The sequence below is a fragment of the Austrofundulus limnaeus genome, unplaced genomic scaffold (assembly GCF_001266775.1).
Source record: "Austrofundulus limnaeus strain Quisiro unplaced genomic scaffold, Austrofundulus_limnaeus-1.0 Scaffold0, whole genome shotgun sequence".
NCBI classification, from domain to species: domain Eukaryota; kingdom Metazoa; phylum Chordata; class Actinopteri; order Cyprinodontiformes; family Rivulidae; genus Austrofundulus; species Austrofundulus limnaeus.
In genome coordinates, this window is record NW_013952402.1 from 3371475 (window position 1) to 3383802 (window position 12328).

General features: G+C 39.3%; 1 protein-coding gene across 1 annotated transcript; it reads right to left on the reverse strand.

The window, feature by feature from the left end:
• Positions 1 to 559: 559 nt before the first annotated feature.
• Positions 560 to 10301, reverse strand: fam83b (family with sequence similarity 83 member B). The gene is made up of 5 exons (XM_014016166.1): positions 10139 to 10301; positions 9074 to 9556; positions 7332 to 7496; positions 6767 to 6891; positions 560 to 5445 (listed from the first exon to the last, which is right to left on the reverse strand). The coding sequence occupies exons 1-5, from the start codon at positions 10196 to 10198 to the stop codon at positions 3492 to 3494; spliced, it is 2787 nt and encodes a 928-aa protein (XP_013871620.1). The 5' UTR covers positions 10199 to 10301; the 3' UTR covers positions 560 to 3491.
• Positions 10302 to 12328: the final 2027 nt, after the last annotated feature.

Consider the following 12328-nt stretch of genomic DNA (forward strand, 5'->3'; position numbering starts at 1 on the left):
AAAGTGACAGGAAAAAAAATGTTTGAAATAAAGCCCCTTTAATCCCACCAAGCCTCATTATGTGACAAGGAGGGGGTAAAACCAGATTTGTTTCATCCCCAGAGACACTAAACTAACACTAACACAAAATTTCTCCCTGAATAATCATATCATGCAAGGTTTATAAACGGCTAACACGCYGTGAAGGTTTTGAGACTGGAGTTGTTTATGGACAACAAGGATTCACTTGGTCTAGCTGTTAGCTTGTCAGTCAGACCTAAACTTTATTTCACTAAACAAAAATTATTCAAAGAGTTACCCACAGCAGGTAATTTGTGCCTTTTAAAGGTTCAAATCATCCCCTTACAAATTTTATCTGTCAAAGATGCTTTCTTATTCCAAATTCATAAATAAAACCCTTGAAAATGAAATTATTTTTTCTAACATTATGCAGATTTCAAACCACAGTTAGATAAGAAGCGTGATCAGGCCAGATTGTAATCTGAAAAKATCGACATGTTTTTATCTCGACTTCATCAAAATTTCAATTCAAACGGCAAATAATCACAAACCGTTACTCTCAGTGTCCTTGTTTCATTTATTTTCATTCAAAGAAACGCTACATATGTTTAACCACAGAACTACTCAGCAGATTCTAATTAATGTGTTGCACATGAAGGATGATGGATAACAAAGCTTTTACTTTGGCAGATGCTTAACGCTTTCATCTTCTGATTAATGAAAACACAGCAGAAATATTTCTYCACCTACAAATTTATCAGTTCAGTTTTTCTTACAGTCTCCAATTTATAAAAAAAAATTATGTGCATTTTGTATGAAAATAAAAAGGGATTTTCCAGACTCTGTGTTCACTACAGCTATAAGTAATGATTATTACAGTACGTTYGCTAAAAAAGAACATTGCCTCAGACTGTAAACACACCAGAGATAATGTTTGTCAATAAAACAATATGGAGCAATTAAAGTGGAATAAACAGTTGAAATGTTGGATTCTCAGTTGAATCAAGATAATCTGAACAAATGTGAGCAGCTTCAGTAGGTAAATTTGTCATTTTAATTACAGAGCGTTTAAATTTTCATCTTAGGAAGTAACACTGGGGGGACAAAAAAACATTCAATCTCTAATATATTTTAAAGAGAAAAACCTTTAAAAAGTGCCTTTTTTAAACTCAGAATGAAATAATGGGGAAAAAAATGTTCCATTAAGTACRACAGATTTGTGTTTTGCAGCATAACTGCAGCCTGTGTAGCAATTGTACAACTTTTTTCCGGAACACAATTGACAGAATCAGTGACTGCCAGCTTGTGTGCCGACAGCAATACCTTCACCTTGAGTTGCTGTTAACATCCTACACTAAAAGCACTTTGATATGTACAGCCTACACATTTACAGTAACAGAAAAGTGCTTATAAGTATAAATATATATTACATTTTATAACAACATCCCATACATTCTTTGAAAGCTTCTGAATTTATGGAAGAGGAAACCAGTAATGATGGGTTTTAAGCAGTGGTGTGCACAAACATTTTGGGGGGCAGGTGCTCAAGTGGAAAAAGAGGGCACCTTGTGTGGTGCACAGAATCGCGGGCTGTCCTAGTAAAGTGACATTTATTACAGACACATCTTGTCATGTCATGCATMTTYATCTATCATATTTTAAATCAGTAGCTTTATTCTGTCTSATTYARATGTTTAAWATTCAACACCCTACGGGTTGSTTTCTGTAACAAACTGGTAACAACAAACCAAAACTAGTAAKCACAGTTYGTACTTTAAAAATAACCTCCTATAATAAAGTTTATTTTCACAAAGTTAATGGTTTTCTTGTTGTATGCAGGATCGTCCTTCCATCTCTCTCATCAGAGAGTTGTTTCTGTCAATGCTTTGAATTCTAACATTTCAGCTTTATCTGTGTCTGACTGATATTTTCCAATGATTTGTCTCCCTCACCTTCCMTGTTCATAGATGTCCTCCTGCAGGACARCATTCTGCTTCTCTACAGCAGCTGCCTAAAAGGCTATCAGTATGAAATATATTTATTTAGCTAAAACTGCTTGGTGACAAAAGTCAGTGCAATAAATTACAGCATTTAAACTAAGACTCTTAAATTACTGGCATGGCCAAAATGTAACACTCTAACACTGGGGGGTCGAATTCACATGGGGACCAAAACTATAAACTAGTTCAGGCCAATCTCTGTCAAATTTTTATTAAAACAATGCTACATAACAAATTATTCTTATAATACTAATTTTATTTTCCAAATCATGGTTTATGCTGCATTTAGAAYACACATAACCTAACAAATTAAGATTAAATGTAAAAATAACTCATCATAGGCATTCATTATTCCATGTTCAACATTAAAATGAAAAGAGAATTCGAATTCTCTTTACACACTAAAGTCACAGAGTACTGAAAAATTCAAACTTTATTTCATAACATTTACCCTAATTATCATTACAGACAACAGGAAGTGAAGTTCAACTTCAGCATCTGAGGTTTGGGGTGAAAACGGTGGCCAGATTCTGTGGGACAAAAACGATGCTTTTGAGGGACAATGACACATCCCCAATGTGGCCACATTCATTCTTCTCTGTTTTGGTAGTTTTTGCACAACAGTGATTTTTAAAGGCATTTAAGAAAAAATATATTTATTTTTTATTAAATACATTTTAAAATTTATCAGCAAAAAACTTTGGTTAAACATATTTAAAGTTTAACATTTTTTATTTTATCGTAATGAAAAAAAAACACAAATCCATAGTCCAGATGATCTGTGCTGTTATCTGTCTGTCCACAGACTGACAGGCAGATTTCTGTAGGTTTCTTTTGTGAATCTCTTACAGTGTTGCTTCATGTTGTGTTTTTCTTCAGGGGGAAAAAATGCATCTTTCACTGACTTCACCCATTTTCCAGTTAGTATTTTGCTACATTTTCATATTATTTTTATTTTTTGCATAGTTTCCATTACATTCTGCATAAATCAGAGTCGTTTTCTTGTGCAGTGTTTAGATATTTTTATTTTTTAACACGATGGCTGCGATGCTGCGCGTTACAGCTGACTGAGCAACAGCGCACAGGAGTGCTGCAGGCATGCACGTGTGTGTGGTGAAGGGAGGGTGTGAAGGCAATATTATTAATAATACTATTATAATAAGAAGTGCAACCAACAGATGGAGCATTAAAAAAGGGGGCAGTTTCGACAGGGGCACTTGATGGTCCGGAGGGAAAAGGGCAGGTGCTCAAGCACCACCTGGCCTGTGCACGTCCATGGTTTTAAGGGTAATTTTCAGGTTGTATTAGTACAAAATATTCTCTGTTTTTAGAGGTTTTCTTCAGTGCATCTGAGTGCAAAACAAAAAAAGCAGAAGTTCAAATGTAAACTCTGTAGATAAAGAACCAACCAGTGCAACACAGAAAGAGTACAACTCAAAGGAGCATGACTTAAATGTGACCTGTGTGGATGGTGAGTCCTGCTGAAACTCACTATTTGCTCTTGTGTATAAGACTTCCCACTCTTTGAAAGAATTTCTCCAGCTTGTTTTCATGTTGTCCCCGCGCAGCCCGAGTGAAGCTCTGTTCAGCAGCCGCCTCGCCTTTAGAACAGCCTTTGGATTTGTCCTGAGACAGACTGCGCCGCAAACTGCTGGGCCGAGCGCTTCTCTTTTCAAACGGGGAGGATGACTCATGCGTGCTGTGTGAACGGTTTTCCGCTGCGGGCTTTGAGTTTTTCTCAAGGATGGAAGGTTTTTTCCAGGAGGAAGATTTGGTGAGAGAGTTCTGTGGCGAAATTTGGGCCTTCTCGGTTTTGAAAAGAGGCTTTGAAAATTTTGACGAGAACTTGACAGAGGTGGTTGCCTGATGTTTGGTTTGGTGACTTTTATTGTCACGGTGGCTCGTCTCCTCGTCCTCAGCTGTGATGGTGTCGGAGCTGTCGCCCGAACACAAACTTGGCGTTTCACTGGTTTTGATGGGGTTCTCTTTTCTCTCCGGTATGTTCAACAAAGATTTTATTATTTTAGAATTGGCTTTTAGAGAACTGTTGGATTTATTTGTTAAATCCTTTGTTTTCAGGTCCAGGGCTGCTGCAGACACAGTCCTGGATGGTGGCTCCTGCCAAATGGGATTCGAAGGATCTTTTGTGTCTGTGATGCTCTTGACATCATAGTGGGAGACAGATCTCTGATCTTCATTCAGAGTTGACCTGTGTTCTCCAACCTGTGCCCCGAACTCTGCTGTGCTTCTGTTTACTTGTGTCCTTACAGCATTTCCATACAAGTGACCTGAGTATTGATGTGCATGCTCAGGGTTTGAGCGGGGATCTGCCACGCTGTGCCTTTTCTGCCAGTCATCTGTCAGAATGTCGGGGCTTGTGATTATCTGTCCGTGATTAGGTCTGCCCAGGCTGGCATACGTAGGGAGGTAGGAGTTTCCTCCAGGGCTATAGCCTGCATTGTCCTGAAAGTCATCCAGAATCTGATGACTTGGGTTATTTGGCATAAACTCGTGGGAGTGTAATCGGTGCCCAGGTGTTGCCGTCGGATCCCACTGCATCGAAGAGTAGCGCAAAGAAGTGCTGTGGACTGCTGCGAGGCCAAGAGCAGCGGAAGAGTTGTTCATGCGTCTGCTTGGCTCCATTTGCTCTGGTATGGTGGACCTGAGAGCAAGAGAGCTCCTCATCCTTCCTTGCATGAAGGAACCYGCCTTGTCCGGGGTGTCAAACTGTTCTAAGTAGTCAAAGGAATCTGGAGATGGAGCCTCTGGGTTTTTAAGGTAAGATTCGATCCTCCATGTGCGCATAAATGCCTTCGATGTGTTCTCCAGTGTTGGCATGTTCTGCTGCATGCACAGTCCCTGCTTGTCGATGCCATTATAAGACTGACGCATGTTTTGCCCTCTGTATCTCTGTGGTGTTTGCAAATAGTTATCCATTGAGTAGTTATTCAGTCCGTTTCTTGTGTCTTTGGTTATGTTCCAGTTGCTCGCTCTAGGCCTGATGTTATGCGAAGAGTATCCATCTTGTCTTTCACCAGCGTAGCTGTGCCTTTTTAGCATATTTAACTCTTCAGATTCAGTTTGGTAAAACTGGGGCAAATGACAATGAAGACTGGTATCATTTTCAATTAAAGGCCCAAGCATGTTCCCTTCCTCCTTCAGATCTCTGGTGCCAAATTTCATGCCGGAGGTTTTCCGATTGATGAAGTCCGACGAATACCCGAGCTGGTTACTTCGCCCGATCTTTGGTGCAGAACTAAAGTTGTTTATCTTTTGTTGGTCGTGAAGCCAGCTGTTGTAGAACAGCCCTTCCGGTGCACTGAGTTCAGCTGGCAAAGTCGACTGGGCATAAAGTGTCCGAAACTCCTCATCATAGGACTTCACAAGGTGTCCAGTTATGACCTGAACCATGCTTAGATGGATCTTCTCAAAAGACCAGGCAAAGCTGCAAACAGAGAAACAATTTTTCATTTGATTTAAAGGCAACAAACTGTGATAAGTAACATAAATCTCTTAAAGGGACCCTTGATTAGTTGTAATATTAGACTTTATTTGATAAACATATTTTAACTATAAAATAAAGACTGTAAAAATACTGTAGGCTGTTTAGTTTTGCAAATTTTTAAACTACAAATTTAAAAATATATTATGGACGTGGCCATTTTATTTACACGCAAAGCATTCTGGGTAAATGATGATGTGGGTAGGTCCTCGGTGCGAGGCTGCTAGCGAGCTATATCCACCCTGAAGGTTAATTTTGGACAATATCTGACAATTGGCTCTTTTAAATGAAACCAGAGAGCGTTGACAGAGAGGAGAAGGTAGAAATGACTCAGCCTGTAACTGAAAATATGGATGGAGGACAACAGAGCTGCTTCATGGAAGAAGAACCTCAGCTTAGCCTGATAGCTTTAGCATTAGCCCCGGTGCTATCACCATATATATGTATTAGCTCAGCGTTACACATTCTCCTCTTGTCACTGAGGTCCTCCATCCACATGACAGAGAGGGGAACACAAAAGTGACTCAGCCTGCGACTGAAAATATGGATGGAGGACCTCAGTTTAGCTTGTTAATTTGTCATGCTAACGCCAAGCTAATACATATAGGTTGCTAGCACGAAGGCTAACAGGCTAAGCTGGGGTTCTTCTTCCATGAAGCAGCTCTGTTGTCCTCCATCCATATTTTCAGTTGTAGATTGAATCGTTTCTACCTTCTCCTCTCTGCCAACGCTCTCTGGTTTCATTTAAAAGAGCCAATCATCAGATATTGTCCAAGATTAACCTTCAGGGTGGATATAGCTCACGAGGACCTATCCACATCATCATTTACCCAGAATGCTTTGTRTGTAAATAAAATGGCTCYGTCCGTGTTAAAATATATTTTTAAAAATTTACAAAACTAAACAACCTACAGTATTTTTACAGTATTTATTTTACAGTTAAAATAAATGTTTATCGAATAAAGTCTGGTGTTGCAAGTAATCGGGGATCCCTTTAACAAGCAGCTCTTTGTGCTAGAGTTACATTCAACATCTCACCCTTTGAAGGGAGAAAATAGTGTAAAGGACGTCTTGATGTGAGGGATCATTTTTTATTAATATTTTTATTTTGGTAACAGCCTGCTCCACAAGACGTCAGTGAGAAATAATTTCTGCAGTTTTCAGAACAATGACAGCATCAGCAGTGCTTTGTTCAAAGCATTCCATGCACTCGTCAGTGCTTTCAATGTCTTCCCTTGTCTTGTTGTCCGGCAGCATTATTTACCTGTATGAGCCATAAATTGTTGTGAGGCAGTCAACTAAAAGAAACTTCTGCTCCATTACTCCATGAAATTTGGCTCCTGATCGACAGAGGTACTCCGGACCTTTCACGGTGCGCAGCCTCATCTTCTGTTACCAGAGCAGTGAAAGAATCATGTCATTTTTWAAAAAATTATCAGTAAGTACATCAGTCAACAAAGAAACATCCACAGTAGCTGTACCGTGCAGAATGTTATGCCAACAGCTTGTTGTTGGTGTTGCCATGTAGTAATTTCTTATGGGAAATTTTATGGGTGTGTTTAAAACTTAAGAATGTCTCACCAAAGTTTGTGACTCCACCCAGTCAAGATGAGGAAACAGTAAATATTAAAAGCCCTTGAGTCATAAAAGCCCAGAGGATTTATACCTTTGGCTGAGTTTCCCCAGAAATGTGAAATGGGATTTTTCTAATAAATGTCTCTGACTCCAATTAATTCTTTAATCTTAGCATATTTACCAGTCACAGACCAGATGAAATGTAAATAAATGAAAAAATGAAATCAAATGTAGATTTTTCATAAACAACTTACTTTCAGGTGTTGTGGGTTGATTGATTGCTCCTCGGCCATTTTCAGGAAACTTTTCAGATGAGAATCGTCCAAAACGATGTAGACGGAAACTCCTCGTAAGGAAGCGTCCACAATTTCTTTGAATATGTCTACGTCAGTGAACATGTCCATCACAATGGCAATCACCTTTAAGGACGAGGATCAGAGTGAGTAAATTATATTTCACCAGTTTAAACCAGTTAAGTCAACATGAATGACAATGTTAAGCACTGCATGTGACAAAAACAAAAGTGAACGCAGCCAATGTTATGTTTACTGAAACTGAGTAAAGGACAAAATTAGGAGAGAGATCAGCTTTGTATCTGAAATGAGAAAATTCATTGATCCTAAACACATTTCAGTTTCACCTGGGTTGTTTTTTGTGCATCAGTGCACCAAGTTTATTATACATATTTTCTTCAGACTGACAAAACCTTCTTTATGTTAACTAAAATAGCAAAGATATTTAACTCAGCAACCCAGTTTGTGCTAAACATAAAACGATWATGTGACCAGAGGTGGGTACTCATTATATTTCCTCCGTTACATTTACTTGAGTAACTTTTTTTTGGGTGGGGGGCGGGGGCGTACTTTCGGACAATGTAGTTTACTTCAACATTCGTTTTACTTTACTTGAGTAATATTATTATGAAGTATTGCTACTCTTACTTGAGTACAATTTCTTTACACTCTACCCATCATGAGTAACTTCACTGAATGAAGAACAACCTTGTTTTAACCAGAAATGCACCAGAGAGACACACCTGCAGTTTATGGGGGAACCTCACTGACACACTTGGAGGTCAACTGAATATAGAGTAAATAGGAAGTATTACATATTTGTTAATGTATTATTATATATACAGAACAGAGTAATGTACTTATGAACTCATTACCTACTGTATTTAACAGAATTTGCACATAGCTTTCTATTTGCAGTCAGTCTGAAGATAAMATTTAAAGTAATAAATCAGATGTTATGATCAGGTACTCAGTACTCAAGTAGCCTTTTTTACAAAATACAGTTTTACTCTTACTTGAGTAATTTGCTGGATGCTAATTTTTACTTTTACTTGCGTAAAAATATGTTGAAGTAGTGCTACTCTTACTTGAGTACAACCTTTGGGTACACTACCCACCTGTTTGTGCGAAAATACTGAGTATAACTTCAGTTCAATTTAAATTTGAATGTTCATTTTGCAGATTTGTATTTGTCTTTCATGTATATAATGTCCAGTTGATAATTGATGCAAACTCTAAGTCATCACTTGAGAATTATTTTAGATTTTATTTTTCTGTCTTGTCCGATCCTGCAGCTGTTATTTTTAAGCTGTATAGTCTAGGAAACACAGACATGGGTGTCAAATGTGTCTGAACAGCAGGTTGGTTTCTACTAACGACAAGTTTGTGTTGATCCTTGTTATTAGCCTTTCTGACATGTTTAATTGCCAGATGAAGCTGAACATYTCTAATGAGTTTTGGCTTTATTATGGTGCGGTGTATTTAAGAGGCTCCTGATCTGTTCTCATGAAGGCGAGTTGCAGAACCAGATCTGGCCTCCACCACCCCAGCAGACACTCCTTGACGCAGAAAACTGGAACAGATATCTATTKAACTGCCTTGACAGGAAAAGTGTTTGCAACATTCTGCTGAAAAGCTGTGAGGTGAAAATGTATTAGTGAGTTCACATCTTTTTTTTTGGTCACATGTAGGTTTTTTATTACCTTTCTTGCATCCTGTATTTGCTTCCGGATCACATCTTTTATGGTGGGGTTGTTTAGCCTGGGTGGGTGGAACAGCAGATTAATACTTGTGTGGAGATTTTCATGCACAACCTCCGGCCATCCTAAGTCCAAACAGGGCGTTTCCACGTCTGAGTGGACAGGCCAGTACGTCCCCGAGGACGACTGGTCGTCCTTGTGGGTGACTGTTGGACTGGTGATTTCTTCTGTAAAGTTTTGAGGCAGATGTTTGACGTTAGCTGTGATGAAGTGCAGCTCATCTTCTGAAAGGAAAGTCCCYATACGTTCTTCCTTGAGAAACTCATGGTAACTGTCTCTGCCCTTGTGCACCAGGCGATCAATGGCCAGGCGATATGACTCCTTATAATGAGGCTGGATGTAGTTCTCAGATTGAATGTCTCCCCTCAGCAACGACAGTGGGGAAAACTCAGGAGAGTCCATGTCTCCTGGTGGTTTCTTTAGGACCTGTCAGTGATAATGGAGACGAATGATTTGAGGATCAGTGGACAAATATCATGGTAAAGCGGTAAAGGATGTCTCTGTAAGCTCAGTGAAGCAAAAAATAAACTGTGGTTTCCACAGCATGAATCATAAAATGCTCAGCTCTTCACTTTAAGTGGTATTTCGAAGTGTTTTAATAACAATCTTTCACTTTTTTACTACATTGTTTGGGTTTGAAAATTAACTGTCACAACCTAACTCAAAGATAAACCTGAATGACTATGTTTCTTTAAAGAGAAGCATTTTACTAAATGCAATTATGAAAGATTTCTGTTAAAGAGAAAATAAGGAAGAGGTCATGTTTCCTTAATATTTACCCAAACACTGTCATCTAATTCTACCATTTTAACTTCAGTTTTCAAGTCTCACGTGTTTGAGATTCTTGTACATCTGTAAACACACTTTGACACTTTAAAAAAAACCTCATGTATCTAGTGTCAACTTAAACTGGTTTCTGTCCTTACAGCTGCATTTCTGTTCCACASTTCTTCGCACAGTGAGCGATTTACAACACGGTTATTTGAACATGCAACAACGGGGACTTACATTTTGATAGTGACCTTTGTGGAAATCCTCCGGACTGCTCCTATAGTATCCCACTTCCATTTATAAACTTTTGTTGGTGTTTGGAGCAGCTTCTGAGAGCCTGCTGGGAGAGACAAAGACAAGGAGGTGTCTCAACATGAAAAGCAGTCTGCAGTTGGAGGGTGTGGATTAGATTCCTGTTTTAACATGTAAACTGTGCGGCTTGAAACTGGCTCACAGCRAGACATAAACCTGTTTGTGATATTTAACCACTCCTCCGTCCACTCTTCCTCCTCCTCCTCAGTATGGGAACAAAGTTCACCCTGAGGAAAATCGAGATAATGAAGACATAAAGAAACTTTAGTGAATACCTAAGCATTAGTAGACTTGTCTGTGTTCTGTGTCGTGTTACAAAAGTGCTGGAAACTGAGTCAATAATATAAGATTCTTCAGTGTTTTTCTTTTCTCTTGTTGTTTTAATCTATGGATCAAAGATGGAGTTATCGTTGTTGCAAGCATAATTTTCCCAGACAGTTTCTACATCCACGCATGACATCAACGCTCACTTTTATCTTATCGTCGGTGTTCAGATGGAGCTGCTCAAAGTTAGACAATAACTCTTTCTCACTTGAGTGTGTTTGTGAATGATCAAAGAGCATCTTCAGGACTTCCTGTCTGGTACCATTTGTCCGGACTTGTCAATAAATGTGACGAAAAGATTTGTAACAAAGTCTCATTCATCCAGAACCACTGAAATCTGCTCACCTGTTGACTCTTTTCATATTTGAGAAATCAGGTCGCTGAGCAATGACTTTCAAAACTGGTTAAAGTTTAACAATAAGAATTATAGCTCAAACTTTAAATCATGTTTTCTTCTGGGTTGAATTTCATTATTTTTAAGTGTGCATTCAACGGTTCAGATATTTTAGTCTGGACACAAGTTCTTTTTCCAAATTTGAATGCTAATACTGTATATTGCAAAGGTATACGTACTTTATTGGTCATCAGTGCATGTTTTCATACAATGATGAAATTTGTGCTCAGCATTWGACCTAGCCTGGCCCTTRCCTTCCTACGCAGTTCTGCTCAATTCTAGCTTCCCTTCACTGCTCCGTCTGGGACTTCTCCCATAGATATGGATTTTGCTGGCAGATTTTTAGCCGAACCAATCAGAGAACAGAACGTCAATATTTTGCACAGTGTCAGCTTGTAGCTTATTTTACCATGGGCCAATCAGCAAACAGAAGGTGGAGTTTTGAATGACGTCAATTTTCTGCGTGGTGTCTGCTAGTTAGTTTAGCATATGGAAGTGGAGGAAGTGAATGAAGCCAGTCTGTGTTGATAAGGCTTCCAAATTAAATTAAATTTGTCTGACAAAGCAGCAGCTCTCATTTACAGTTATCTCATTYGGCTCTGTACTTTTCTCCTCTCAGAAGGGTTGTTTACAGCACACGCGATTTCTGGTTAGCTTCTTAGCTTAGCCTCCTTCACAGCGACATACACACACATGCTTCAACAGAGGCCATGCCTCCAGCAAGAATCGCTTCTCTATAGCCGCAAATCCAGACCCTCGTGCAGAGCAAAGGGAAGGACAAGGGTCTGGTTTTTACCAGGCTACATTTGACCCATCACACGTGAGAAACACACAAGTGGCGCAGCAGGGAGCCATGTGAGCACCCGGGGAGCAGTTGGGGGTTGTGTGCCTTGCTCAAGGACACCACAACATATGGGCATGGCGGCGAGTAGAACCTGTGACTTTTGGGTCCCAAGCTACCTGCTCTACCACTACACCACAGCTGCCCCAAGGACTCCTTTTTGTGACAAAKTTGTGTTTAAAGTGGCTATATTGTGCTTTTAAATCCTTCTTTTTCACATTTAATTCATTTAGTTGAGGTCTATATGAAGAGGAACTGCAATGCTTTGGTCTGATTGCCTTCTTATTGTAACTCCACAAGCCCCTCTTTCACTCCTTTGCTGAGGTGTGTCTCAGATAACTAGTTTTGATGCTGTTCCTTTGAAACTAAACAAGGCCCTTCAAGCCCTGACCCCTCCAGCTTCCAGACTGGTCCATTGTAGCTTGATAGAGGGGTTTACGACTATGTAGCAGCGCAGAAACATTTCAGCAGCCATGTTTCCATTTCCATTTTTTATGTTTATTTTAGTGTATCCCATTAGAAAAGGTGGATGGAAAAGTCTAAATTAGCAAAATCG